The sequence below is a fragment of the Ursus americanus genome, chromosome 17 (genome assembly GCF_024610735.1).
Source record: "Ursus americanus isolate L20-20 chromosome 17, mUrsAme1.1.p, whole genome shotgun sequence".
NCBI classification, from domain to species: Eukaryota; Metazoa; Chordata; class Mammalia; order Carnivora; family Ursidae; genus Ursus; species Ursus americanus.
Window position 1 is genome coordinate 13,980,239 of NC_142143.1, and position 25,357 is coordinate 14,005,595.

General features: G+C 44.2%; 1 protein-coding gene across 2 annotated transcripts in view; it reads left to right on the forward strand.

Moving 5' to 3' along the window:
- Positions 1 to 25,357, forward strand: part of SYN3 (synapsin III) — a 451,755-nt gene that overhangs the window by 29,277 nt on the left and 397,121 nt on the right. For both annotated transcript variants that reach the window (XM_087868774.1, XM_087868775.1), the window contains exons 2-3: positions 5,142 to 5,602; positions 23,930 to 23,987. In XM_087868774.1, coding sequence (XP_087724900.1) covers positions 5,292 to 5,602; positions 23,930 to 23,987 — 369 coding nt within the window. In that variant the 5' untranslated portion in view covers positions 5,142 to 5,291. The remainder of the gene's footprint in view (positions 1 to 5,141; positions 5,603 to 23,929; positions 23,988 to 25,357) is intronic.

The window sequence follows — 25,357 nt, forward strand, 5'->3', positions numbered from 1 at the left end:
TCAGAGATGTCAAAGGATTAAAACCTTATAGACTATGTTCATTGCTCACAAATGAGTCATATTAAAAACAACAATAATAAATTATCTGAAAGAGTAGTGGAATTTGAAAATTAAAGATGTTTAAATAATACATGAGTCAAAAAAGAATCACAAAGAAATTAAGAATAATTTGAATTGAATAATGAAAATAACGAAATGCCAATTTTCTGAGATGCAGCTAAAGCAGTGCATAGAGGGAAATGGATTGCTTTAAACGCTTATATTAGAAGAGATGAAAGGTTTCAAATTAGTGATTTACATTTCTATTTTAAGAGTCTAGGGGAAAAAAATCAAACCCTTAAACCCAAAGTAAGAAGAGAGGAAGTAATAAAGGGCAGATACAAGTGAAATAGAAAACAAACAGTGGAGAATATTGGAAAAGCTGCAAATTGGTTCTTTAAAAGATTAATAAAATTTATAAATTCCTAGCAACACAGATTAGTCCAAAAGAGAGAGACAGCAAATCACCAATGTCAAGAATATCAGGGAAAATCACTGCAGATCCTACAGAATGTGAAAGGATAATAAAAAAAATATTATGAATAACTTCATGCCAGCAGATTTCACAACTAAGAATGGACAAATTGCTTGAAATCACATATTGCGAACACCGAAATAAGAAACAGAGAATATGAATAAATTTATAAAGCAGATTGAGTTCATTATTAAAAAATTTTCCGTGAAGAAAACATCAGCCCCAGATGGCCTCACTGTTGAATTCTTCCAATAATTTAAGAAAAAAGATAATACCAATATTACATAAACTCTTTCAGAAAAGAGAAAAGGCAGGAACATTTCCCAACATATTTTGTGAGCTCAACATTACCCTTGTCCCAAAATCTATTAAAGATATTACCAGAAAAGGAAATTACAGACCAATATTTTTCATCAACATGGATGCAAAAATCCTCCACAAAATATTATCAGATTGAATACAGCAATATGTAAAATTGGTAATTCACTATAACCAAGTAGGATTTATCTTAGGAATGCAAGTTTGGTTTAACATTGGAAAATCAATCAATCAGTCACCACATTAAGTAAATAAGTGATTTTAAAAACTGTAGTTCTTCTCAATTAAAAATCACTTGGCAAATTCAACATCCGTTCATGATAAAAATCTCAGGCAACTAAGACTACTAGGGAACTGTCTCAGTCTGATAAAGTGCATTTATAAAAAATTATAGCTAACATCTTAGTAATGTGAGATAGTGAACATTTTCCCCCTAAGATTGGGAAAAGGTAGGTGTCCACTTTCATCATTTCTATTCAGTGGTGGAGGTCCTAGGCACTGTAATAAAAGAGGTGAAAAAAAGAAAGGCATTAAGGTTGGAAAAGGAGACGTAAAGATGTCTCCATTTGTAGATGACAGGATTGCTTAAATAGAAAATCTTAGGAAATATATAAACAACCATTAGAAACAATAATTGAATTTATCATGTCAATATACTGACAACAATTGGCAAATATATTATACTAGCAGCAAGCAAATGGAAGATGAAACTTAGAGAACTGAGTCTTTTAAAATACCGTCGCTGCCCCCTCCCCTGCCGCCCAAAAAAAAAAAAAAAAAAAAAAAAAACAGAAGAACTATTAGGAATCTGTTTAACAAAATACATACAATACTTCTATATTGAAAATCACAAAACATTTCTGGGAGAAACGAAAGAATATTTAGTAAGTAGAGTGCTCTACTATGTTCAAAAAATAAAACATTCGATAGTGTTGAGATGTTATTTCTACCCAAACTGAGCTGTAGATTCTATATAATCCCAAACCATATCCCACCACTTTTTTATACAAGTTGATTTTAAAATGCATATGAAAATAGGACCTAGAATACTTCAAATAATCTTGAGAAAGAAAATCTAAGTTGGAGAACTCATTTTGTCTGATTTTAAGCCTTTTTTAAAAAATTTTTTTATTATGTTATGTTAGTCACCATACAGTACATCCTTAGTGTTTGATGTAGTGTTCCATGAGTCATTGTTTGCATATAACACCCAGTGCTCCATGCAATATGTGCCCTCCTTAATACCCATCACCGGCCTATCCCAGTCCCCCACCCACCTCCCCTCTGAAGCCCTCAGTTTGTTTCCCAGAGTCCATAGTCTCTCGTGGTTCATTCCCCCTTCTGTTTACCCCCCTCTTCATTCTTCTCTTCCTTCTCCTACCGATCTCCCTGCTATTTCTTATGTTCCATAAATGAGTGAAACCATATGATAATTGTCTTTCTCTGCTTGACTTATTTCACTTAGCATAATCTCTTCCAGTCCCGTCCATGTTGCTGCAAATGTTGGGTAATTGTTCTTTCTGATGGCTGAGTAGTATTCCATTGTATACATGGACCACATCTTCTTTATCCATTTGTCTGTTGAAGGGCATCTCTGCTCCTTCCACAATTTTAAGCCTTTCTGTAAAGCCACAGTAATCAAGACTGTGTAAGGACAGACTGATCAATGGAGCATAATAAAGAGTCCAGAGATAGACCCATACATATACAATTCATTGGTGCCAAGAAAGCCACTAAAGGAATTCATTGGGGAAAAAATATTTTCATAAATGGTGCTGGAAAACTGGATAAATGAACCCCACCTCACACCACTCAGAAAATCAAGTTTGGATGAATTATAGACCTAAATAGAAAAGTTAAAACTATACAGTTTCTGTAAGAGATTAGAAGACAATATCATCATGATCTTGGGGTTGGCAAAGATTTTTAAAAGCAGATACAGAAAGGTCTAATCACATGGAAAATCTAGTAACTTGGACTTCATAAAATTTTGAACTTTTGTTTATCAAAACATCTACAGATTTATGTTACATTTCACATATGTACATATAAATATGTATACTTATGTGTGTGTATATACATTTTTGTATGTACATATAAAATACTCCTAATAACCAAAATATGGAAGAGTCTCATCCTATGGTATAAATTTTTTTTTCTCGTTAGAATGTTTTTATTTTAAGTGAACAACTTTTTGTAAGAGTTTTTTTAGTCTATCAAACTAATGTTCATGAAGGACATGAAATGGCAAACCAAAGACAGAGAAAATGTTCACAGTATGCATATCTGACAAAGGACTTATATCCAGAATGTATAAAGAAATCACAAATAATACAAATCACTAATAAAAATATAAACAACCCACATTTTAAAAATGGGCCAAAGACTTGAACAGACACTTCACCAAAGAAGATATATTAATGGCCAGTAAACCCATGGAAATTGCTGAACCTCCTTCTGTATCAGAGAAAATAATTAAAAATACAATTAGACACTATTTTACACCCATTGGAATGGCTAAAATTAAAGACTGACAACAACCAAATGTTGTTAAGGATGTAAAGCAACCAGAACACTCAAGTGAAATATGCAAAATAGCACAACCACTACGGGAAACTTTTTGACAGTTTCTTAAGAAGGTAAACATATTTCTGCCCTATGATCCAATAAATTTGCTTCTAGATATTTTCCCAAAGAAAAGTCTCTCTTTTACTCTCTCTTTCTTCCTTTTCCCACAAAAAATGCTAAAATAAAAAATCCTTATAACAATCCTGTTCATAATACCCTCAAACTGGAAACATTTCAAATGTCCATCAACAGGAAAGGATGTAAAAATTTATGGTTTATTCATCCAGTGGAGTGCTACTCGGAAATTGAAAAACAGAATGATTGTTGATACATGTAGCCTAGATGAGTCTCAAAACCACTCTGTTGAGGGCAGGAAGCCCTTCACAAAAGATTAATACATATGATTACATTTATATGAAGCTTAAAAAGAGATAAAATTAATATACGGTGACAGACATCAGAAGAGTGTTTGCCTATGAGAACGTGTGGGCTCCCAGAAAGGGACACAAGAGCACTTCCTGAGGCCACATAAATATAATAAATCTTATATCAGTGTATGTCAAAACTCAAAGAATTGTACACTTGAGAGCTGTTCATCTCAGTGGAAGTAAATTTTACTTCAATAAAAATATAAAATAATCACAAAAAACTATGAGGGGTCTAATTCCATTGTTTAAATAATCACTTTTCTCAATGGGATATCTAGATCTCAAGTGAATAATCTGGTTTTTTTGAACTTACTTTCTTCTGTTCAGAAAAGCAATACATATGTTTATTAGTCTGCCTGGGTTACCATCACAAAATACTACAGACTGTGTGGCTTAAACAACAGAAATTTATTTTCTCACAGTTCTGGAGGCTCGATGTCTGAGATCAGGGTCCCACCATGGCTGGTTTCTGGTGAGGTTCTCTTCCTGGCCTGCAGACATCTTCCTTCTCCCTGTGTCCTCACCTGGTGGAGGGAGACCAAGCTCGCTGTTGTCTCATTTTATAAAGCCACGAATCCCATCATGAGGCCGCATCTCATGACCTCATCTAACTTCCATTACCTCCCAAAGGCACCATCTCCAGTTACCAGTACATTGGGAGTTAGGGCTTCAACGCATGATTTTGGGGGATACAATTCAGTCCACAGCAATATATATCCTAGAAAATCTGGAAAATACAGGTAAGTGGAAAGAAAAAGAAAAAAAAAAAGCCATGTAATCACATTACCCAAATATAGTTACAGTTAACATTCCAGTGTATTTGCTTCCCATAGTTGTGTTATTTCTTCCTTTATGTGGTTATAGTCGTTCTGTCCCAATAAACTTGTAGCATGATCTTCTTAACTACAAATGAAATGTTTTCTATGGTACTAAAATCTCTTTATATGTACCCTGTTTTAATAGCTACAAAAGTTTACAACTAAGTGACTGTGCTGTAGTTTATTTATTCGTTACTTTGTAACTGAAGGTTGGAATTCTTTCCAATATTTTGCTAGTGTAAATAATGCTGTGAAAAATATATTTGTGCAAGACGCTTTTTTTGTAACTGAGATTCGTTTCTTGGGATAGAATTCCAGAAAATGGAAATTGTAGGTTAAAGGTTATGGTATAATTACATGTTGCCAAATTCCTTTCCAAAAGGATGTCCCACTTTATATTACCCCCAACAGTGGGGCAGGAAGGTGCCATATCTGTTTGCTCTTAAGGGGTGGAGGTCATTTCCACTAATGTGTGTGTTGGCTTGTTTCCACCAGGTTAGCAAAGACAGCTGAAGCCGACTTGTGCAGGATTCCCCTGGCTCTTCTGGCTCAAGACCCCACCACCTCCTCTCCCTGGCAGCCTGTGTTCTGGGCCTCACCTAGACAAGTCTGAGTAGGAACAAGCCATCTCTTCCATCCATAGCCATGAATTTCCTCCGGCGGCGCCTCTCCGACAGCAGTTTCGTGGCCAACCTGCCTAATGGCTACATGACAGACCTGCAGCGCCCAGATAGCTCCACCAGCTCCCCTGCTTCCCCAGCCATGGAGAGGAGGCACCCCCAGCCCCTGGCAGCCTCCTTCTCCTCTCCAGGATCCAGCCTCTTTAGCTCCTTCTCCAGTGCCATGAAGCAGACCTCACAAGCCCCCTCAGGGCTGATGGAGCCTCCAGGTCCCTCCGTTCCCATTGTTCAAAGGCCCAGGATCCTATTGGTGATCGATGATGCCCACACAGATTGGTAAGCCAGAATCTGTAGGTGCTTCCGCCTGGAGGCAAGAGAGGAGATGGGGCTTATCTCAGTCCTGGGGTGGGGGGGGGCAGTAGGGGAGAGGGGAAAGCTGAGAGGCTTGGTGGTATCAGAGACTGGCCCGAGGGAAGGAAACTACATGTACCATGTGGCTACTGCATGCCAGACACCATGGCACCTGCTTTGTGCTTTACATTGACAGGTCCCAATCCCTTGCCTGTAAGTCCAAAATCCAGAAAGCTCTGAAAACTGAAAAATATTTTATAATCCATTTGGCAGCAAAGCCTGGTCTGAGGGAAAGTGAGACTGTAATAGTCTTTGTTATACCACTCACTGTGCTTGACCATATGATCTACTGCAATCTTGGTTTACATCTTGATACGTTTGCTGTGGGGGTGCTGCCCAGAGCTCACCGGAAGTATTACATAATATATGGTATGTGTGCCGTATTACCTTCCTAAAAATGGAAAACTTTAAAAATCTGAAATAACTCTGGCAAGTTGCTTAATATCGTTCAGCCTCAGCCATCCTCCGTCCATTCATCTAGGTTTCTGTGAGGGTAAAAGAAACCAACACAGGCCCGTGGTCCTTATCTAACACCCTTGGGACCAGAGTGCCTGAGTTTATATCCCAGCTCTTTCACATACTGGCAGTCTGGCTCCAGAACCTGTTCTCTTCACACCAAGTGTGGGCAGAAACGATGTGCCTTCCAGCCTCTTGTTAGGTGTGCCAATAAATGGTGAGCTCTCCAGAGGCAGAGATTGGGCACATGTGTCAAGGTCATTGCAGCAGTTGTTCCACAGGTAGTTCCTGAGCACCAGTTGAGTGTAAGTCACCATCTTAGGTATTTGGGTAAGTGGTGAACAGACCCTGTTCACAGGGATCTGGGCAGTTGCAAGTTTTTGGTAGAGATGCGTGATACATATTATCAGTCCTAGTTTGAGACATAGAATTTGCAGTCCAGGAAATAAGTCCAAATGTGGAGACATGGAAGAACTCCATCCAGGGCATTTCTGACAGTAGACCCATACATGGTCATGGTGCTGGAGAGCAAGGTTGCATGCATGTGTCTCGAAAGGCTGCCATGTCGTAGGCTCTCGGTAGTTAACGTCTTGGGTGAATAAATTAATGCATTCAGTTCACTGAGCATGCCAGAGGCCCTGCTGTTCTCACATGCATGTGTGTACTCAAATTCATTCCTTGAGAAGTTAGCTCAGGCTGGGAATGATTGAGCCTGTGCTTTGGAGTAGGAGATATTTATAGTGTATAATACATATTCAGTACAGTCAATATGGAAGGGTGTTCAGCAGGTGTAGACAGCAATCTTTACTTTCTTGCTAAGAAATCAGTTCGTCTTTAAGGAAGATGGTCATGTGCATGGCCTCTGTTCTGATGCAGTCTGCATTATCTTCGCTATCGCCGCTTGCTTGAAGCCTGTCATCATGAAGCCTTGTTTATCTGTTTACGCGCTTATGTAAAAGCACCATCTTTAGGTTCTGAGCTTAGTGGTTGATTTCTGCAGAGATGTTGCTTCCAGGCACTCTTGCCTGTACAATCCTGCTGCCTGTCTGCCCAGAACCAAAATGCCTGCATGGCCTTTGCAGTCCTCTGTTTCTTTTTAACCCAGTGCTTGACCTTGATTTTGAGCATTCTCTGTTGGCTGTGTTATCTCTGGCTCAGTTAGGGTTTGCCATGATATGGCAGTGGTCGGGGCTTATTTAAAAAACCTGTTTGTCAGGAAAGTTACTTTCTGTATGGAGGTTGAACTGATAAATGACAGCACAGTACAATGGTGAGGAACACAGAGTTAAGCTGTCTGGGTTCAGATCCCATCTCTACCCTGTAGTAGCTGAACGACCTTTGCAAGTTACTGCACCTAAATGTGAATAAAATAGTATCTGCCTTGTAGAGTTACTGTATGTAATTGGATTAAAATCTGAGTTAATATAAAAGTGCTTAGGATGTGTCTGGTAGACCGTAGGTGCTACTTAGGTGTATGTTGCTGTTGCAGACTATTTGTGACCTTCTGTGCAACATTAGTCATCTTGATGGCAGCCCCTCATAGGTATGTTTATTTAATCTCTTCATCCCCATTAATGGACAGAGTGGATTAGGATTTATCCCATTGTACAGAGTTTTCTATTAGTCACTCATGCCTGTTAGCTCCTGAGTGATAAAGTTGGGTCTTATTCATCTCTGTCCTCCTGGTGTCCATGGGGTAAGTAGTATAGTGTCAGGGCACAGTGAATGAGGTTGAAATGGAATGAATGGCCTCACCTAAGTAAAATTTTTATTATTATTTTAAGTTTTCATTTAAATTCCAGTTAACATACAGTGTTATATTAGTTTCAGGTGTAAAATATAGTGATTCAACACTTCCATACATCATTCTGTGCTCATCACAACAAGCGCACTCCTTAATCCCATCGCCTATTTCACCCATCCAAGTAACATTTAAATTTTGACTTTGGTCTTCCATCTCTCTAATCCACAGGCATGACTAATGAGTGAATTGTAGGCTGTGCATACTGATGGGAGACACAATTTTGGCCAGAGCAATGTCTCCCAGTCTATTTCAGTCACGCCTGTTATACTCACACTTTAATTAGATCTCAAAAACAGCAATCTTTTTCTTGCCCCTCAGTGGGTAATAAAGGGAAAAAGGGAGAAACTGACACTCATTAACTTAACTGGAACCTGGTTCTGCATTCATTGGACATTTGTGATAGAGACTTCCTGCCTGCAGACACATCAGCTTTTCTTGCAGAACTCCATCCTAGATTCTTCTTCAACTTCCTATTCTCTCTGAATCTCAATACATTCCCAGCTTTCTCCAGATCGATGCAGGCTGCCTGGGAATCCCAGTCCTCCTCTGCAGAGTTCCTGAAGGATGCCTGTCCCCCGCAACCAGGAGCGGCCAGCAGGTGGCGAGCCAGCCCCACTGTCCTGGGTGGCCTTGGCAGAGCCTGGGCTGCCTGGGTCAGCCCCTGCCTAGCCCCTCCTTCATTGTGCAAACTGTCTCCTGAGAGGAAGAAGTTGTTAAAGGGGAGAAGCCAGCTCACAGGGCCCCTTTTATCCCCCCCTTTGAGATGATAATGAAGGGGGAGATAGCTACTGTCTGGACTGAGAGTGAACCCACCAGGAACAATGCCACTTCCTTTTCTCCCTTCTCAGCTCTACATCCTCTGTCTTCCCATTCTTGGTCTTGGGCCTTCCTGCAGAATCAGGTTTCCTTGTAGTGAGGGAGTTTGCAGGAAACCCCCATTCTCCCCCTCCTGGTGGAGGCCAGCTTGCAGATACTCTTGAACCAGCTTAGGCCCCCCAAGGCCTATCTGATACCTGCCCAGTGACCTGGGGGGAAGGGCTTTTTATCCTTGGACGAGAAACAGAGGGCTCCAAAGCCACCTTTGCTGGGAAAAACAATTCATAGCTGAGCTTTGTAAGATTCTACCACCTTTTGGAGTTGTCCCTAGAGGTGAGCCTACCTCAGGCAGTGGTGTTTGGGGAACTTTGGGCCAGTTCAGTAGTAGGTCTGAACTCAAGTTCGTGCTGTCTTCTGGGATGAGGGGAGATCAGTCATTCTTGAGAACCACAAGGGAAAGGAGAAATAAAATAAATGGATTTCAGGCTTAGTATTCTTCAGCCCTACTACCTGTCCACTCATTCTTTCGCCTAGAATCTTCAGCAGCCTCACTCATCTCAGGCCTCCAGTCTTGACCTCCTGGTTACCTTCCATGTTACCACCAAAGGGTCATTTTTTTGAAACACAGTCTTGATCAGGTTGCTCCTACTGTGCATCCCCTATTATAATCCTCTGTTGGTGCATAATTGCCCTGAAGTTCAAATTCAGTCATCAGCTTGCCTGCCTCTCTCTAATTCTGTCTCTAGCTCCACTTCCTGTGGTACTATTTATTCTGCAGGAATAACAAACAACCTGTAGTTCTCAAATACATTTGCCTTAGCACATTCTGCTCCCTGCTACCTGGAATGCCTTTCCCTATCTTATTCATTTGTCCAATTTCCATTCACCCTTAAAAGCCTGCTCAGGTGTCACCTCTTTTGTGAAGTCTTCTCTTGACACACCCCACCTTGCCAACAGTGCTAACAAGCACCTCCTTTATATAACTTAAAGCATATTTCATTGTGCTACAGTAATTTCACACTGTATTATCATTGGCTGTTAGGTGGCTGGCTGTCTTTTCTGCCAAAACAAGGCCTGTGTCTTGTTCTTCCTTATATCCCTAGTACTCAACACAGTCAGTGTTCAATTAGCGTATGTCATTGCTCCCACTCCAGTCCAATGAGGATAACTTTTAATGAGCATAACGGGGCCCAAAACGCACCTTACCTTAGGAGTCAGCGATATAATACATATAGTGCAGAGGTTTCTGTTTTTACTCACCTATGTATAAAATCTTGGCTCTGTATTTTCCAGTATGGGAGGCTAAATGTAAGGCTGCTATTTGAGATTGTTAAAAGAAAGTTTGCACAAAGTTTTATTATTGCCCGCAGACTATATCAGAACCCCAGGTTTGATTTCAAAATCAAAACATTGAATGTGACCCAAAAAAAAAAAAAAAAAAGATTGCTCATAATCGGGCTTAGGTTTAGCAAGCAAAACCCTGCTCATGGTTTTGCCTATAAGATCTCCAGAGCCTGGATGAAGTTGAGGAGCAGGGTGTTGGGGTGAGGGGATAGAAAGAGCTAAGCTTTTGCCCCCAACCCCTCCTTCCAATGGCCTGTGGAACTCTGGCTCTCCTCTCCTCTTACCTCACCCATGGCCTTGTTCCCAGAATGTCTGCTATTCCATTTCAACAATGATCTATTGTTACCTTCCCTTCAATTCTCCACCCTTCCCTATGTTTCTTTTTTCTTTTATTTGTTGGGGAGGAAATGAAAAAGGATTCTTGGTTTGAAACACCCTTCTGCTACTATCCTTCCAGCCTAGAGTGTATCAGGCTACACTGTCCTACTAAATAATGATTGGTGATACCCATTAAAGCACCTCGTGCATTTCTAGATTCACCAAGAGATGCTGTATGATAATTTATGTCCCCACCACCACACCACCCCACCCACTCCCAGATGGTGTCTTTGTATCTCAGCGCCTACAACAGGGCAGGCAGTTAATTAGGAAATGTCTGTTAATTGAATGAGTGACTTTGGAGGTGATGAGTTATTGGTAATGACAGGTGGGGATGGTGACAGTGAAACTGAAGAGTGACTTTGGTGACATTCTGAAATCCTCTTCTTCCCCTCTCATCTCATACTCATTCCAACAGAAAGTCAGAGTAGTCACATGAGAGCATTTACACCACAGAAACTGGCAAATGCTACAAAACAGGGCTTTTAGTTCTCCTCACAGAGCTGGTTATTAATCATTTGCTAGTACAGCTCTGGTCGTAGGTACTTCCTGAGTTGCCCAGGGGGTATGATACAGGTGAGGAAGCAGAACACAGAGACCATGCACCTGCTCAAGGAACGAGGAACGGGTGGGTAGCGAGGCTGGGAATGGAACAGGACTGACTTCTTAGAAGGCATTTCTGATGACACCACAACTCCTGCTGACCCCTGCGCAGGACTGCAATGCTTGGCAAGAGGTAAATGCTGAAAAGTCTTGGTCAAAAAATGAACGAACGCACAAATGAATAAACTATGAACTCTTTGGGGGTGGGGTAATGTCTTCATCATTGTCATGTGGCAGACATTTGTGTACTTCCACCACCAGACATTGTGCTAAATAGTTTTCATAGTTTTCTAATTCAATCCTCCCAACAACTGTATGGAGTACTTTTACTATTCTCATTTTATAAATAAGGAAAACTGAGGCTCTGAGCCCAAAATCAAAACGGATGTCAGTGGCATCTGGGATCCAGCTCAGACCATTCTGGACACCCCTGTTTTCTCAGCATTCTTCCCACTCCCACCTGAGCACAAGCCCTCCTATGCTGTGTGTGAGGGCACTGGCCTGTGGAGCCTGCTCGGGAGGCTCACACGTGTACACACACCCGCACACACCCAGTGTCTGAGAGCAGTGGGAGGGGACAGGGTGGCAGGACTCCATGTAACAGCACTGCAGCCAAGCACAGGATCCCGGTGACCTCACCCTCAGAGGAAAGGGCCCCACCTCAAGCCAGGCAGCCCCACCCTGTTGGAGCCCTGTGGGCAGCTGGAACGATAAGGTGCCAGGAGGAAAAGGGGTTCCTGCAGCCATCCAGACACTCGTGATCTCAGGTTTGGGAATTGGATCCTTCGTAGAAATTGCCTTTGGGCTATTTTCCTCATCTTAAGGCTCCAGAAGGATCTTTTCTGCTCTTTCCCCCTGTGTTTTGATATTAAATATGTGATTTCCTAACACATGTCAGACATGTTTCTCAAGAGAGTTAAAATGGGAAGAAAGATAAAATGCAGGGAACTCAGGGCTGGCAGGTGGCAGATAGGAACTGAAGTCCCAGCTCTGCCACTCACCAGCTTTGTGGTCTTGGCCAAGCTGCTTTACCTTTCTGGGCCTTGGTTCCCTTATCTGTAAAGTGGGGACCAGAATGCCACCACTGTCACCACACGACTAAGCTCGCAGGAATGTGAAAGGCTCCAGTGAGAGCCTATTGTTCGTCCCTCACAGCGTTGTTCCATGTGTCCAGTTTGTTTACCTGTGCTTGGTCCTACACCAGAGCATAAGCTCCAGGAGGGTAGGGCTTAGGCCTCCTATGTTTGAATACCATATTGTTGGAGGCCAGCCCAGTACCTGGCACAAGGTAAGACAGGATACACGATGCTTTATTCAATGAACAAATAGATGCTCTTGCCAAAGTCTGGTATTACTGTTAGGGAGAGTTCAGGATCGAGGATGCCCTGGGGAGAGTCTTTCTCAGAAAACACTCAGCTGCGCTGGAATTCTGGAAGAGTACCTGATGTCCATGCTATGCCCAAGGCTCCCCCTCCATTTTGTTCAGCTGGCTAGTCAAAGGCTCCAGCCTCCACTTGAGGGGCTGAACTGCTTCAGCGTGCTTTGACTGAAGGCATGAGGACTGCAGGGCATCTTGGCAGGCCCCTTGAAGCCTCGCAGTGGGCCTAATTGGCCCCATGGTGACCAGGATATTCTGCTTCCCACTGTGCCACCTACAGGGGGGATTTGAACTCAGAGCTGGCACCACCAGCAGTGGCTTTGGGGTAGGGTTGTTGGATTCAGCAAATAAAAATACAGGACCCTCAGTTAATACTTAGATAAATAATGAATCCATTTGTCTCCTGCAGTATTTGGTATAGACTTATACCTTAAATATATACTTATACATATAGAATTGTTGGTTGTTTATCCAAAATTCAAATTGAACTGGTTAACCTGTATTTTATCTAGATAACCTGTTTATGGGGGATGGCAATGATAGACAGTTGCTACCATCTCAGCCCTGCTAACACAGGCCCAGTGAGAGTCTAGCCATTGTACTTCCTTGCTTTCTGGTTGGAGAACCAAAGCAAGTCCCCCAATTGACCCCATTCTCAAAGAGCAGCTTTCCCTGCCTGTGACAATGACTGAGGATTGTCAGGCACCAGTAGGGAGGGAGCAAAACTAGTACAGTCCCAAGGCAGACTGCCTGGGTCCCTTCTCCCTCTCACTTACGTGACCTTGGGAAGTCTGACCTCGGAACTTGATATTCCTCAGCTGTGAGGCAGGACCATGGTGGATCTTTTGTGAAGGGTCATTGCAAAGATTAGAGATGATGGCATGGGTGGGGCCAGTACAGGGCTTAACTTGTCATAACAGGCACCGAAATGGTAACTGTATTAACAATTAATTGCAATTACTAATTGCTGATGAATATAATGGTGCTGGAAGCCAAGGGGAAGGAAGCCACTTGGCATGCTTCTCAGTTCAGCTGGATAGGCTCAAGGGCTGTCTTCCAGAAGCCCTGGAGGAGGGGTGTCTGGATGCTGGTAAACTGGCAGACACTCTACAGTGAGGATGAGAAGATGGAGGCCTGGGTTGGACCCCTCCTCCTAGACTTGCTTGGGGTGCTCACAGTGGAGACACGTACCTTTCTGCTGAAGAGATATGGCTCTGGGAAACAGAATCCTTACATCTGCCCCCACCACTTCTTCTACCCTTAAACCTCTTCTTCAATAAGGCAGGCCTTGGTTGTTGGCAGTGGGGAAATGCAGGGATGGAAGGGAGAGGGAGAAAGGAAAGGCCTCATGTCACCTTCCTCCTCACTTCATTCATCAACTCACACAGGCCACCCAACACCACCTAGAGTGTCTCTGGACTTCTGGACTCATCCCTCCCACTCTGGGCACCTGCCCCGCAATCCTGCCCCTCCCCCTTGCCTCCCTGGCCCTGGCCCTGGTGCCTGGGGGAGGGGAGGGGCCTTGGGCATTCCCCAGCAGCCTGCCTAGTCGCCTGGAGACAGGCTCCGTTTTCCCAGGCCCGGCCCCTTTTATCAGGGAGACAATGTGCGCACACAGTGAGGGCCTTGTGTGGCACCCAAGCCCCAAGCCCTTTGACTTGAGGAATTTTTCAAGTGCTGACCTCTCTCCGTGAGGTCTTCCTGCTGTCCAATCCTGAGGCCTGGTGCCCCTGCTGCTTCCTACCCAGCTCTTTCAGGGAGAGAGAGAGGGAGGGGGAAAACAGTGAAGAGCTGTCTCTCGCCTGGTAGAGTCTTCACCCTCTGAAACTGGCTAGAAAATCTGGGGGAAATGTCTTTGAGCAGAAGGGAATGTGGGGAGAAATCTGATAGATGCTGTTTCTTCTGGATTACTCCCTTCTCTGCTGATGCTATGGGATCATAGTGGAGCCACTGTTCTCTCTGGGCGTTAGTTTCCTCTTAAGTCAAACGATGATAGACTAAGATCACGTTCCCCAAAATACCATTTCTATCAGAACAACATTCAGATTCCCAGGCACCAGCCTACACCTTCTGTAATAGTTAGAGTTCTTTGTTTTCAAGAAAAAGAAATAGACTTTGGCTAACTTAGTCAAAGTGGGGATGTATTGCTGTGGGAGGCAGAATCAAAAGAAAATAATTGGTGTGGGAGGCAGAATCAAAAGAAAATAATGCAGACCCAAGTCTTGGAGAGACCAGGACCCAGGGATCCACTGGAATCTAGGGGGCTGGGACTTCTGGGCAGCTTTCTCTAGAGAAGTCAGCTCCTGTTTCCCTCCAGCCATGTGCCTCTCTACTCTCAAATCAAACTCCTGGGCAGGAACAAACCTGGCTGGTTCCACAGTTTGTCCTGGGACAGTCCCACCAAGACCGTGTGCAAGAGAGCTGCTTGGTTCCTTCAATGCAAATGCAGATGGAGGTCCTGTTGCTGGAAGTTCAAATGGGTGCAGGACTGGTCGCACGGCAATGTGCCCTTAGAACTACTGAATCAGAAATCTATAGTGGAGCTGGGAAACTGTATTTTTTAAAAGGACGATGAGCCAAGTTTAACAACCATTGAGTTAGAGAACTTCTTTCATGTAGCTTCCAACTGGTAGAGCTGAAAACAGTGAGGCCACTTAAGCAGGAGATCTAGTTCAGCCCATATATAGAATGGCGAAGTCATCCAAAGATCAAGTGGGCTGCCCGGTGACATAGTGAGCTCCCCATCACTTGCAGGTGTTCAGGCACAACTGGGCTGGCCATTGGGGAAGCATGGTGCAGAAGAGGCCCCAACTATAAAAGGGTTGGCCCGTAAGCCCTCACAGGAGTCTTGAGCCTAAAGCTTTGTGTTTTTTCCTCTGTGACTTTTTGTCTTGGTCACTTCTCTGCCTTGCCTTGCTTTTCTCCGAAGAAGTCAGCTGTTTACCTTATGAGTCTCTCCTCTTCCTCCAAAGCGTGGTTTTCTTGCCCAGGTCCGCTGAATGACCTTATAAGTGGAGTCCCTCAGATGCCATGGCTTTCTTAGCAATAGTTGTTCCAGTGCCGGAGTCTACAGACTTCACCCCGCCCGGTTACAGCCTTGCCCTGGGGGAGGCAGGTCACTGGGCAGATGCCAGCCTCATTACAGAACGTCTCTTCTCCTGGGGCCTGTGGAAGCCTGCCTGGGATGTGTTTCCTTGGCAGGAGGGAGGCTGTCTGTGATGGCAAGAGAGAGGATAGTGCTTTATGTCCATTTTCCTGACCTCCCACCCTGGATCTTCAGGAAGGGTAAGGGTGCAGGTTTCCTGAAGATTTGCACTGAGCTGATTGTCATCTTCAGAATGGAATTAGCTAAATTAGGGGTTGCCTGTGCAGCTGCTTACAGGAGACAAGATGGTCGGTGAGTGAAGGGGCAGACGGTAGGAAAAGGAACAAGCATAGAAAAATATTTCCCTGCTATAAGGAAAAAACAGCACATGCTTTATGACAAATGGTATCTGCCACTTGCTTTCAGCTTCAGCAAGACGACGGAACATTGGGGACTGTGTTGGGCATGAGAACTGGTGTCCCTTCTGAAGGAAGCACCTGCTGTTCACTCACCCAGTTGTTACCATGCAGGAATATGGGGCTGGTGTTGCCAAGTCATTGATTTTTCAGGGGAAGTCAGAAATCTGAATTTTTTATATGAATTTTCTATTTTAAAATTGTAAACACACAATTTAAGTCCAAAATAAGACTGTGGACTTCATGAAGTTTATCAATTGGTAACTTATGATAAAGAAGACAGGAGTGAAGATAAATATGCAGTCTAGCTCTTCTTCTGGGTCTGTCTCCCAGCTAGACTGTATGCACCATGATGGCAGGAGGACTGTTTTGTTTAGTGCAATACCTAGGGTCTAGCACAATGCTGGGCACATAGTGAACCTTGGATGGATGGATGGATGGATGGATGGAAGGAAGGAAGGAAGGAAGGAAGGAAGGAAGGAAGGGAGGAAGGGAGGAAGGGAGGAAGGGAGGAAGGGAGGAAGGATAGAAAATAACTTTTCTTAGTCTTTTCCTTCTGAGCCCTGCCCTTCACACCTTGACAGGCCCCACACCCCCTTTCTAAATCAAACACTTAATATTCTCATGGTCCCCTTCTCATCCTCCTTATACCATTTAAATCCCTTTTCTGGAATGATCAGGTATTAGTCATTTGCACCTTGGTATGAATTGCCTTTCAGTGTATTACCTTTCCCGTGGGCATTTCCCCAGATGAGCTCTTAGAGGATGCTCATTAAATGTTTGTTTGCTGAGGGAATGGCTTAGTCTTCTAAATGTTAACAAATTCTCTTTGTGTAATAAAGATTGTGGACTTTCAGATATCAATAGAAATGAGGGTGACACGGTGTAGTGTCTTTGGTAAGGAAAGGGGTAAGGACTGAGATGACATTCTAGCCTGATTTCTGCAGTCATGGTGAGTGGGTGGCTGATGACTTTGTTTGCCCTAAAGGCCTGTACTGGGGAGGAAGAGGAGATCCCAGGGAGCAGTCCAGGCAGGTTTCCATTATGCTAGACATGAAGGAGGAGTTCCATTTTTTTTTTAAAGATTTTATTTATTTGTTAGAGAGAGAGACAGCCAGCAAGAGAGGGACCACAAGCAGGGGGAGTGGGAGAGGAAGAAGCAGGCTTCCAGCAGAGGAGCCCAATGTGGGGCTCGATCCCAGAACGCTGGGATCACACCCTGAGCCGCAGGCAGACACTTAACGACTGAGCCACCCAGGCGCCCCGGGAGTTCCATTTAGAGCAAGGAAGATACTGCCACCTTCCTCCTCTTGGAGAGAGGAAATGACAGGTCACTTCCCCAGGGACACACCCAACTGACCTCAGCCTTCTCCCCATCCTGGTGAAGGTCAGGAGGGAAAGAGATGAACATTAAACACCTGCCATGTGTCAGGATGTGTCAGGAATAGCATTCATGAGCACTTACAAATGAAACAGGCTTGGGAAGGTTGATGTCTGTCTGAGGCAGCACCAGGAAAGAAAAAGCAGAGCTGTACGGGACCTGAGTCTGTCTCCGATGCTAGCAGTGCCCATTGACCTCTTTACCTGGAGAGAAGTTCCACCTTTGCAGCCCACCAGTGAGCAGCACACTTACTAGCACATTTTTGGCAGGCTCCCAGAGTCCTCCAAATCTGCATTCTCATTTAAGCCTCATGCTAACCCTGTGGGTAGTCTTCCTGTGCCCTATTCTACAGATGAAGAGGTAAGGGCTTGTCCAGAATCATGTAGCAGGTGCCCCAGCTGCCAGCTCAAATCTGGGTCTTCTGCTTCATGCCTATTGCCCATTTTTCCTGCACGTTTAGGATATGCCCAGGGAGAATTTATCACCTCCCTGAGCACCCCCAGCACCTGCTCAGCTCGTTTGCCCTTGTCTGTGCCTTTCACACATATACATCCAGACCCTCTCACATTCATCTTGGTAGCCCTTGGCCCGGCACAGAAAAGGCCCCAAATATTGGGTACATGGATGGATAAACTGGGCCACTCTCCAGGGAAGTGGCCCCTGGCCCTTAGACTAGGCTGGGTGTGCCTTTTGTGGGCTGACCTGGATCTTTGGGCTAATGCCCTGTGTGGTCATTGTCCATTTATGAGTCTCTCCCTCCTGTTAGGTGGTAAGCCCCCCTGAGGCCAAGAACTACTTCCTTAGAGCCTGCAGGCCCTGGCCCAGAGTGGATGATCAATAAACATGTGTTCAGCGTCTTCTGAAGAAGGCTTCCATGACAACCTGAGTCAGATCTCCCCTGCTCTCCACATCTTATCCTCCCTCTCTTTGTGCATTTTATTCTCGTTAGCCACCAATTCTTTTTCACCTGGTTAGTTTTCTGCCTTTTCTGGGAGCATGAGCTCCCCAAGAGCAGGCACCACATCAGCCTTTTTCCAGGGTACGTGGTCCGTATAAGGCTCAGTAGATAGTGGTTACATAAGGGAGTGAATGGTGACCAGACCTACCCATGAAAATCTCCTTTCGTGTTGCTGTCAGAAACCAATGAGGGGACATTTGTCACATCCTGTGGCTTGGGGCTCTAGTTTCTTACCTCCACAGATCCCCGTATGGATGCAGAGGGCCTGGCCACCCTCAGAGGGTCCCTCCCCTGCCTGACTCACTGGAGTTCCCTAATTGCAAGGTGGAATGGAGAGGCTGCCCCATTACTGGAGGATCCTCTCTGGCAGTGGAAAGGGGCCGGGCAGGTTAGCTATATTTTCGAGTAAATAATGGAGCTAGAATGGGATCTCTGAATTGGACCTCTGTGTTCAAACGTCCTGCTTTTGCCACACCTCCATCCAGCCAAGGTGCCATGTGACTCTCCTCATCTTAACTGACTGGGAAAGCCTTGAGCATGTCTACCTTCGATGGTTTCCTGCATGGTCTGTACTCCATCTCCCCCTGCTTAAGTCTAGGCCACAAATAAGCAAAGAATATGTTGCATCAGAAACACGAGACTTCCCTCCTGGGGCCAGATCCCTGTATCCCTGCCCTCCCACCCCCTACAGTGGCCACCTGTGGGAAGAGGACTGTGCCTGGGACAGAACATTCCTGACCCCTCCTCCCTGGGAAGGGCATAGCCAAGGCCCAGCCACATTGATTCTACGTCCCAGACACATTTATTAGGAGGGTGCCGCTTGGACACAGGTGGATCCTGTTTGCGCTAATTCTTCTCTTCCTTCTGCCCCTGATGTTGCCATGAAAGAACTCAGTACCCGCTCCTCATAAATCTCTCTCACACACCACATCCCGCCTCCCCAAACTTGGGATTTCCCACCCCAGGCAGCGCTGGTTTTATAATATTCTCCTTCCTGGTGCCTCTGATGTGGCAGTAAAATATGAGACCACCCACAGAGAAGGAAGCTTCCTGGAATCAAGAGTTTCCCCCACCCCCTTCCCAAGGCCAAGGCCTTGAGTGATTGGCTGGGATATTCAGGGAGCTCATTACGAGAATAAACATATTAGGGCATTGGGAAGAGGTCTGCATTAGGGAGACAGCCCTCGGGCACAGTGAGGCCGTCCGTTTTGCCTGAGGTCAAACAGCCAGGCAATTACAAAGGCGGCAACCCCAGCCCCCAAGGCATCTAAAATTCCAGACCATCCCTACCCTTCCCTCTGCCAGACAGGACTGTTCAGAGGCAGCTCAAGCCTGAATGAGCCCCCGGCAAGGAGGCAGCAGTCTGTGTGGCCTGTCAGGAGACAGACTTCTGACTCCCAGCCAGGCAGGGGGATGGACTGCCTGACCCTCAGCTTCAGCCTGAGTCCGTCTGCCAGGCTCTGCAGTAAACATTCCAGAGATGGGCAAAACAAGGGTTTCTCCTAGGAAGGTGAGGCCCTGTGAAGGCCAGAGCTGCTTGGGTGGTATTGGTGTAGAGTAAAGTGCTCCGCGTTCTGGTTAGAATCGCGTTGAGGGCTACCAGTCTTTCAGATTGGACACTGTACAAGGACCCCACATCTAATCAGTGCATATTTCTAAGTGTATTACAATGTTGTACCAGTAGATGACAGTAAAGTGTCTCGAGGACAGGATACGCTAGGGCTTATCCCTGGAAGACATTATTCATTTAGCCAGTGAGCAAACATTTGTTAAACATGTGCCTTGTGCCCTGGCACTTTGTGCCAGTACTGGATTCAGTCAGTGTTGAGACACAGTTTCAAGTTTCCAGGAGCTCTCAGACTAGGTGTATAGGGGCAAGGTAGAGACAAACATCAAGGGATTACAACATGGAGTGATATGTGTTTTATGGTTGTTAGTATAGGATGCTGTGGGAACCCCAAGGAGGAACACCTAACCCAGCTTCATGGGGGGGGGGCACTTTCAAGGAAAACTTGATAGAGGAGGCGAGTGAAGATCTTGGAGGCAGCCAGGCAGAGAAAAGCAAGTAGCTAACCTAAGCAGAGAGAATAGCCTGTGCGAATGCTCAGAGGCATAAAGTGTAGGACAAGGCTAGGGAATCACAGGAAGTTGCATGTGTCTGTGAGGTGGGCAGAAAACCAGAGGAGAAATGGGTCATGGTCAGCAGGATCCACATTAGGAAGGACACAGAGGGTCTGAACTGATTCCCAAAAATCTTGAAGTTCAAGGTCTAATTCACTGGTGCCACTTAGAGGTTTATGTGTCTTTGAACAGGGACTTCTCCATCTGGAATGTGTGGGGACTGATCCCCACCCTGCCTACTCTCAGGGTTGACCTTAGGGTCAAATAGGAGGATGGATGTGAAGGTACATACAAGCCTTATATACCAACGGCGTCTATTTATTATTATTATCAACACCCATCACTTTTTGCACTGGTGGAACAGATCAAAGTGAGGTGAATCACATTCCTGTTTTGTAACCTCTGTGAGGGCAAGATCATGTTTTATTTGTGGATCCCCACCACATGACACCCACAGGCACAGAGAAAACACTCAATAGTTCTTTGTTGTTGATTCTGTGTTAGGCCCTGGGCTGTGTACTTTGGAGCTTACTATGTGCAGGAACTGTTCTGAGTGCTTTATACATCTTATCTTGGTTAATCTTTACAACAACCCTGTGAGGTAGTTACTAGTATCAACCCCACTTCCCAAATTTGGAAACTGAAGCACATGGAAGTTGAGTGAGTTACCCAAGGTTGCACAGTGAGTGGCAGAGCTGGGATTGCATTCATGTGATTGCCTTGAGTCCACTCTACTGCCTTGTTGCACAGAGGATCAGGTGAATTTATCCCTACAGCCTTGGCTGTAGATGTTATCACCCTTGACAAATAAGAAAACCATGACCTAGAGGGGTTAAGTACCTTGGCTTAAAACATGTGGTGAGTGAGTTGTAGAGCTCAAATTTTGCCCAAGCCATGCTTTTTCCAGTGTACTGGTGATTGTTCTCATTAGTTACCGTTCTGGGGTTCCAGGCCTATCCAGCACTTCTTTTAAACCCAAGCTAGAGGGAACCTTGCCCTAAGTCCTGCTTCAGCCCTTACTAACTGTACCCCTTCTGATAGCAGAGGAGGGCCCTGCACCAGGACCCTGCAAATTGTACCCTTAGACCGTGCATTGGTTACACAGAACCCTAGAATTCCCTGCCCAAAGGGACCCTGGCCCAATTCCATGCCGTTTAAGCCGGTTCCCTGGTCCATCCTCCCAAGGCATAACCAGAGAACTGTTGATGGGGCCATGAGTGAAGAAATAAAGCATGGCACATGGGCTGGGCCATCCATGAGCCTGCACAAGGAGCCTGGGTGGTGCAAGACAGAGAGGAGGGTGGGTGAAGAATTAGGGAGCACTGTAGAGACCAAGATATGGCAATCCTCACGTTGCCTTGTTCTGGGTAAACTCTAAGAATGCCAAGAAGTCTAAATTCTGATACTTCCAGGTCATATGAAGTGGTATTTGTCGAGGAAGGAAGACAGACATGTTTTATTTAAATATTTGCTGCCTTTATTTATCAATTATAAATATTAGACATATGATACATAGGCCTCTATTTGTTCTTTTGCCCCAGGACCCACAAATATTAGAGGTGAACTTATCCCAGTGTCTGTAGTTTGCTGACGCTAACTTTAAAGATTTGTGGTAAAATTCACAAACTATGTGGAAGGTCCCCTTTGCAGGAACCTCACTGCACACACGTTTTGTCAAACACCATGCCTGGAAGAAAAAGCAGATCTTTCTTTCATGTCACAATAACAGCTCCTATCCCACTAAAGTTTTGCCTAGTTGAGAGCTAAGCCTGTCAACATTGTAAGAAAAGGGAATATTAATATTAGAGCTATCAGTCAGTGATTTGGGCAGTCTTGGAAAGAGATGAACTCCACTGGCATTGGCTATGTGTAGAGAAAACTCTTTGGAAGCAGACAGACTGAAGCTTGGTCAGAGAATTTGTAGAAAGGATTCTTTCTTTCACAAATGCAGGTTGAAAAAAATACATGGCAACATGAATGTTCCGGGAGAAAGAATAGAAGAAGAAACTAAGGATTCTTGGATGTACTACTTACAAATTATTGATTAGAATTCAATCATGTGGCCAAATCTAGCTGAATGGAGAGTTGGGATCTTCATTCTTTTGTATGCATGTGCCAATCTGTAAACTCTCTTACTGCGGCGAAGAGAAGAATGAGTATTGGAACAAAGAGCTGTCTCTACCCCAGAAAGGCTTATGTAAATGCTTAACGCAGTGCTCAGTTTACAGCAAGTGACTAAGAACTGTTAGTTTCTTCATACCAAAATCCAAAAGAGCAAATGGAAACTTTTATTACTTTTGCCTTGTGTGTGGGAGGACATCTAAACCCAGAGTACCCCAACATTTGCTGCTATTTTTCAGGGTTGAACAAAAACATAGAAGTGGAATTAGAAGGCCAGGATTCAAGTCCCTTAGGCAAAATATTTCGTCTCTCTGGGTTTCAGTTTTCTTTTTTATAGGATGGAAATAATAATGCCTTCTTCATGGTGGTGGTTGGAAGCATTACATGAGAGGCTGTATAGGTTAAAGCATACAGCACAGTTTCTGGCACAGAGTAAATACTCAACAAGTGAGTTTTTTCCCATCTATCTCTTCGCTCATTTATTCATTTGACAAATATTAGTTGAGCTCCTACTGTGTGTTAAGCACTCTGGTAGGTGTTGGGAGTATTTGTTTCTTACTTCAAGGAGCTGTGTTATAGTTTAATGAGACACAGGCTTAAACACAGTTTCTGATTATAACTAATTATAATTGTAATAAGTACTATGAAAGAAGAGTATGAAAAGAGACTCTATAGGAGAAGAGAGATGGGGGGCCAAAATTAGGGTGCTTATAGAGAAAATTGGCAAGTGGATGGATTTGGGAAATAATTAGAATGTAGAATCAGTGGGGAGAGAGAAAGAGATAAGAATGATGTCTATGTTTCTGCCTTGAGCAATGGGTGGATGGGATGCCATTTGCTGAGAAGATAGCAGTTAGTGTGTAGAGGAAAGATGATGGATGGATGGAAGGAAGTTAAAGAAGGGAGGATGGATAAAGGGATAGATGAGGGCTGCTTCATTGGACAGATGGACAAATGGAGGATTGGGTGGGTGGATAGATAATTTATGGAGTATATAGAGTGTAACTATAAATAATAAAAATAAATAATTCTGTATTATTTATTTATGTAAGATTCTTTATCTCATTTGATCCTTAAAATAACCCTTAGAAATATATCATGCAGGTATTAATATCTTCCTTTTACAGATTATAAAATTGAGACACAGAGAGGTTGAGCCACTTGGCAGAACCAGAACCTGAGTCTCCAATCTTCCCATCCAGTATTCCTTCCCCTCTGCTGCACAGTACATACAAAAAATGAGAAAAACAGCAGTTAAAGTGGGAGGAGAGAGCGTGAAGTTACAGATGTGTCTGACATGCACCTCTGGGGGGTAAGGCCTTTGGGAGAAGGAGGAAAACAGTAAAGCGGTCTGCACCCTTACTCAGTAGCTGTCTTCCTTTTTTTCACAGGACCAAGTATTTTCATGGAAAGAAGGTGAATGGAGAGATTGAGATCCGAGTGGAGCAGGTAGGTTGGAGCTGGGTCCTTCGTGCTGTCACCTTGATGTTTTTCACAGCTAGAGCCATTCCCAGGAGCAGCCTTGGTCCTTATCTTATGTGGCTACCATGTGCCAAGATTACAGAAAATCCTGGCTTATACCTGGGAGTTTTATTAAATTCCAGAATTATTTAGTTTAATGGTTTTTGTTTTAGCAGCAGAAACTTTCTTCAAAGGAAATCTCAAGTAGGAGCCCATTGTACAAAACAGAGACAAATAGAGAAAAGAGAACTGATAAAATGGGCATGGGGAACCCAAAAGTGTATCTGCCCCATCCTGTTCTACCTTTTCCCCATTCCCCTCATGGCCCCCAAGGCATCTCCTTGGAACTACTTGGGCTAGGCAGCACAGTGGGTTTGAATCTTGACTCTCTCATTTAATAGGTATGGGGCAGGTACTCAATCACTCTGTGCTTCAATTTCCTTGTATCATTGTTGGTGGGATTAAATGATTTAAAACCGCAGATGAGACTAGAACTATGAACACTGGCTCTTGTTATTACTGCTAATATCAACAGCCAGGCACCTCAATTTATGGGGAAAGAAACACGGACTTGCTCAAGGCTACATAGGAAGTCAGTGGCAGAATGAGGACTAGAACTTGTGACCTCCAGATCTAGGGCTCCTCCCACTCATTCAGTGAATACTTGTTAGGGACCTACTAAATGCCAAGCATGGTGCTCAGCCTTAGGAGAGCACATCAAACCTTGGGCTCTGGAGCCAGACTTTAGGTCTGAATCCCAGTGCCACTCCTTACTAACTGTGCGACTTTAGTTGAGCAGTACTAAGCTCTTTGCAGCTCGGTTTCTTCATCTGTACAACTGGGTAATTAATAGCATCAGTTTCATTGGGTGGCTATTAGGATCAAATGAGTTAGTCTCCAAGTACTTGGAGCAGCTCCTGGCACATACCAGGCACTTAGTAAATGTTAGTCATTTGTCATCATCATCATCACCATCATCATCATCAAAGACAAAGAGTTAATAAGATAGACAAGGCCCCTACTATAAGACGAACTCAGAAAAGTGCAGTAAGAAAATAGAGGGTGTGACTTTTTCAGCATTCTTTGAGTTTGGTGTGTTGGAGGAACAGAAAGCCCTTCTGAGCATCCAATTTGAGTTGGCTTAATATTAAAACACCTTAAACTTGAATTTCAGTTTGATCCTGTGGCTTTCAAGTCAGTCCAATGTCTACTGGTTTTCCTTCCATGGCAAAGAGTAGGTTATTTTTGTTCACTTAACAAATATTTGTCAAACGTCTACTATGCTAACTCACTAACATGTGGGGAAGGAGGATATAGAAGCAGAGGCTCTGTCCCAAAAAGTTTGTGGAATAGGAAGG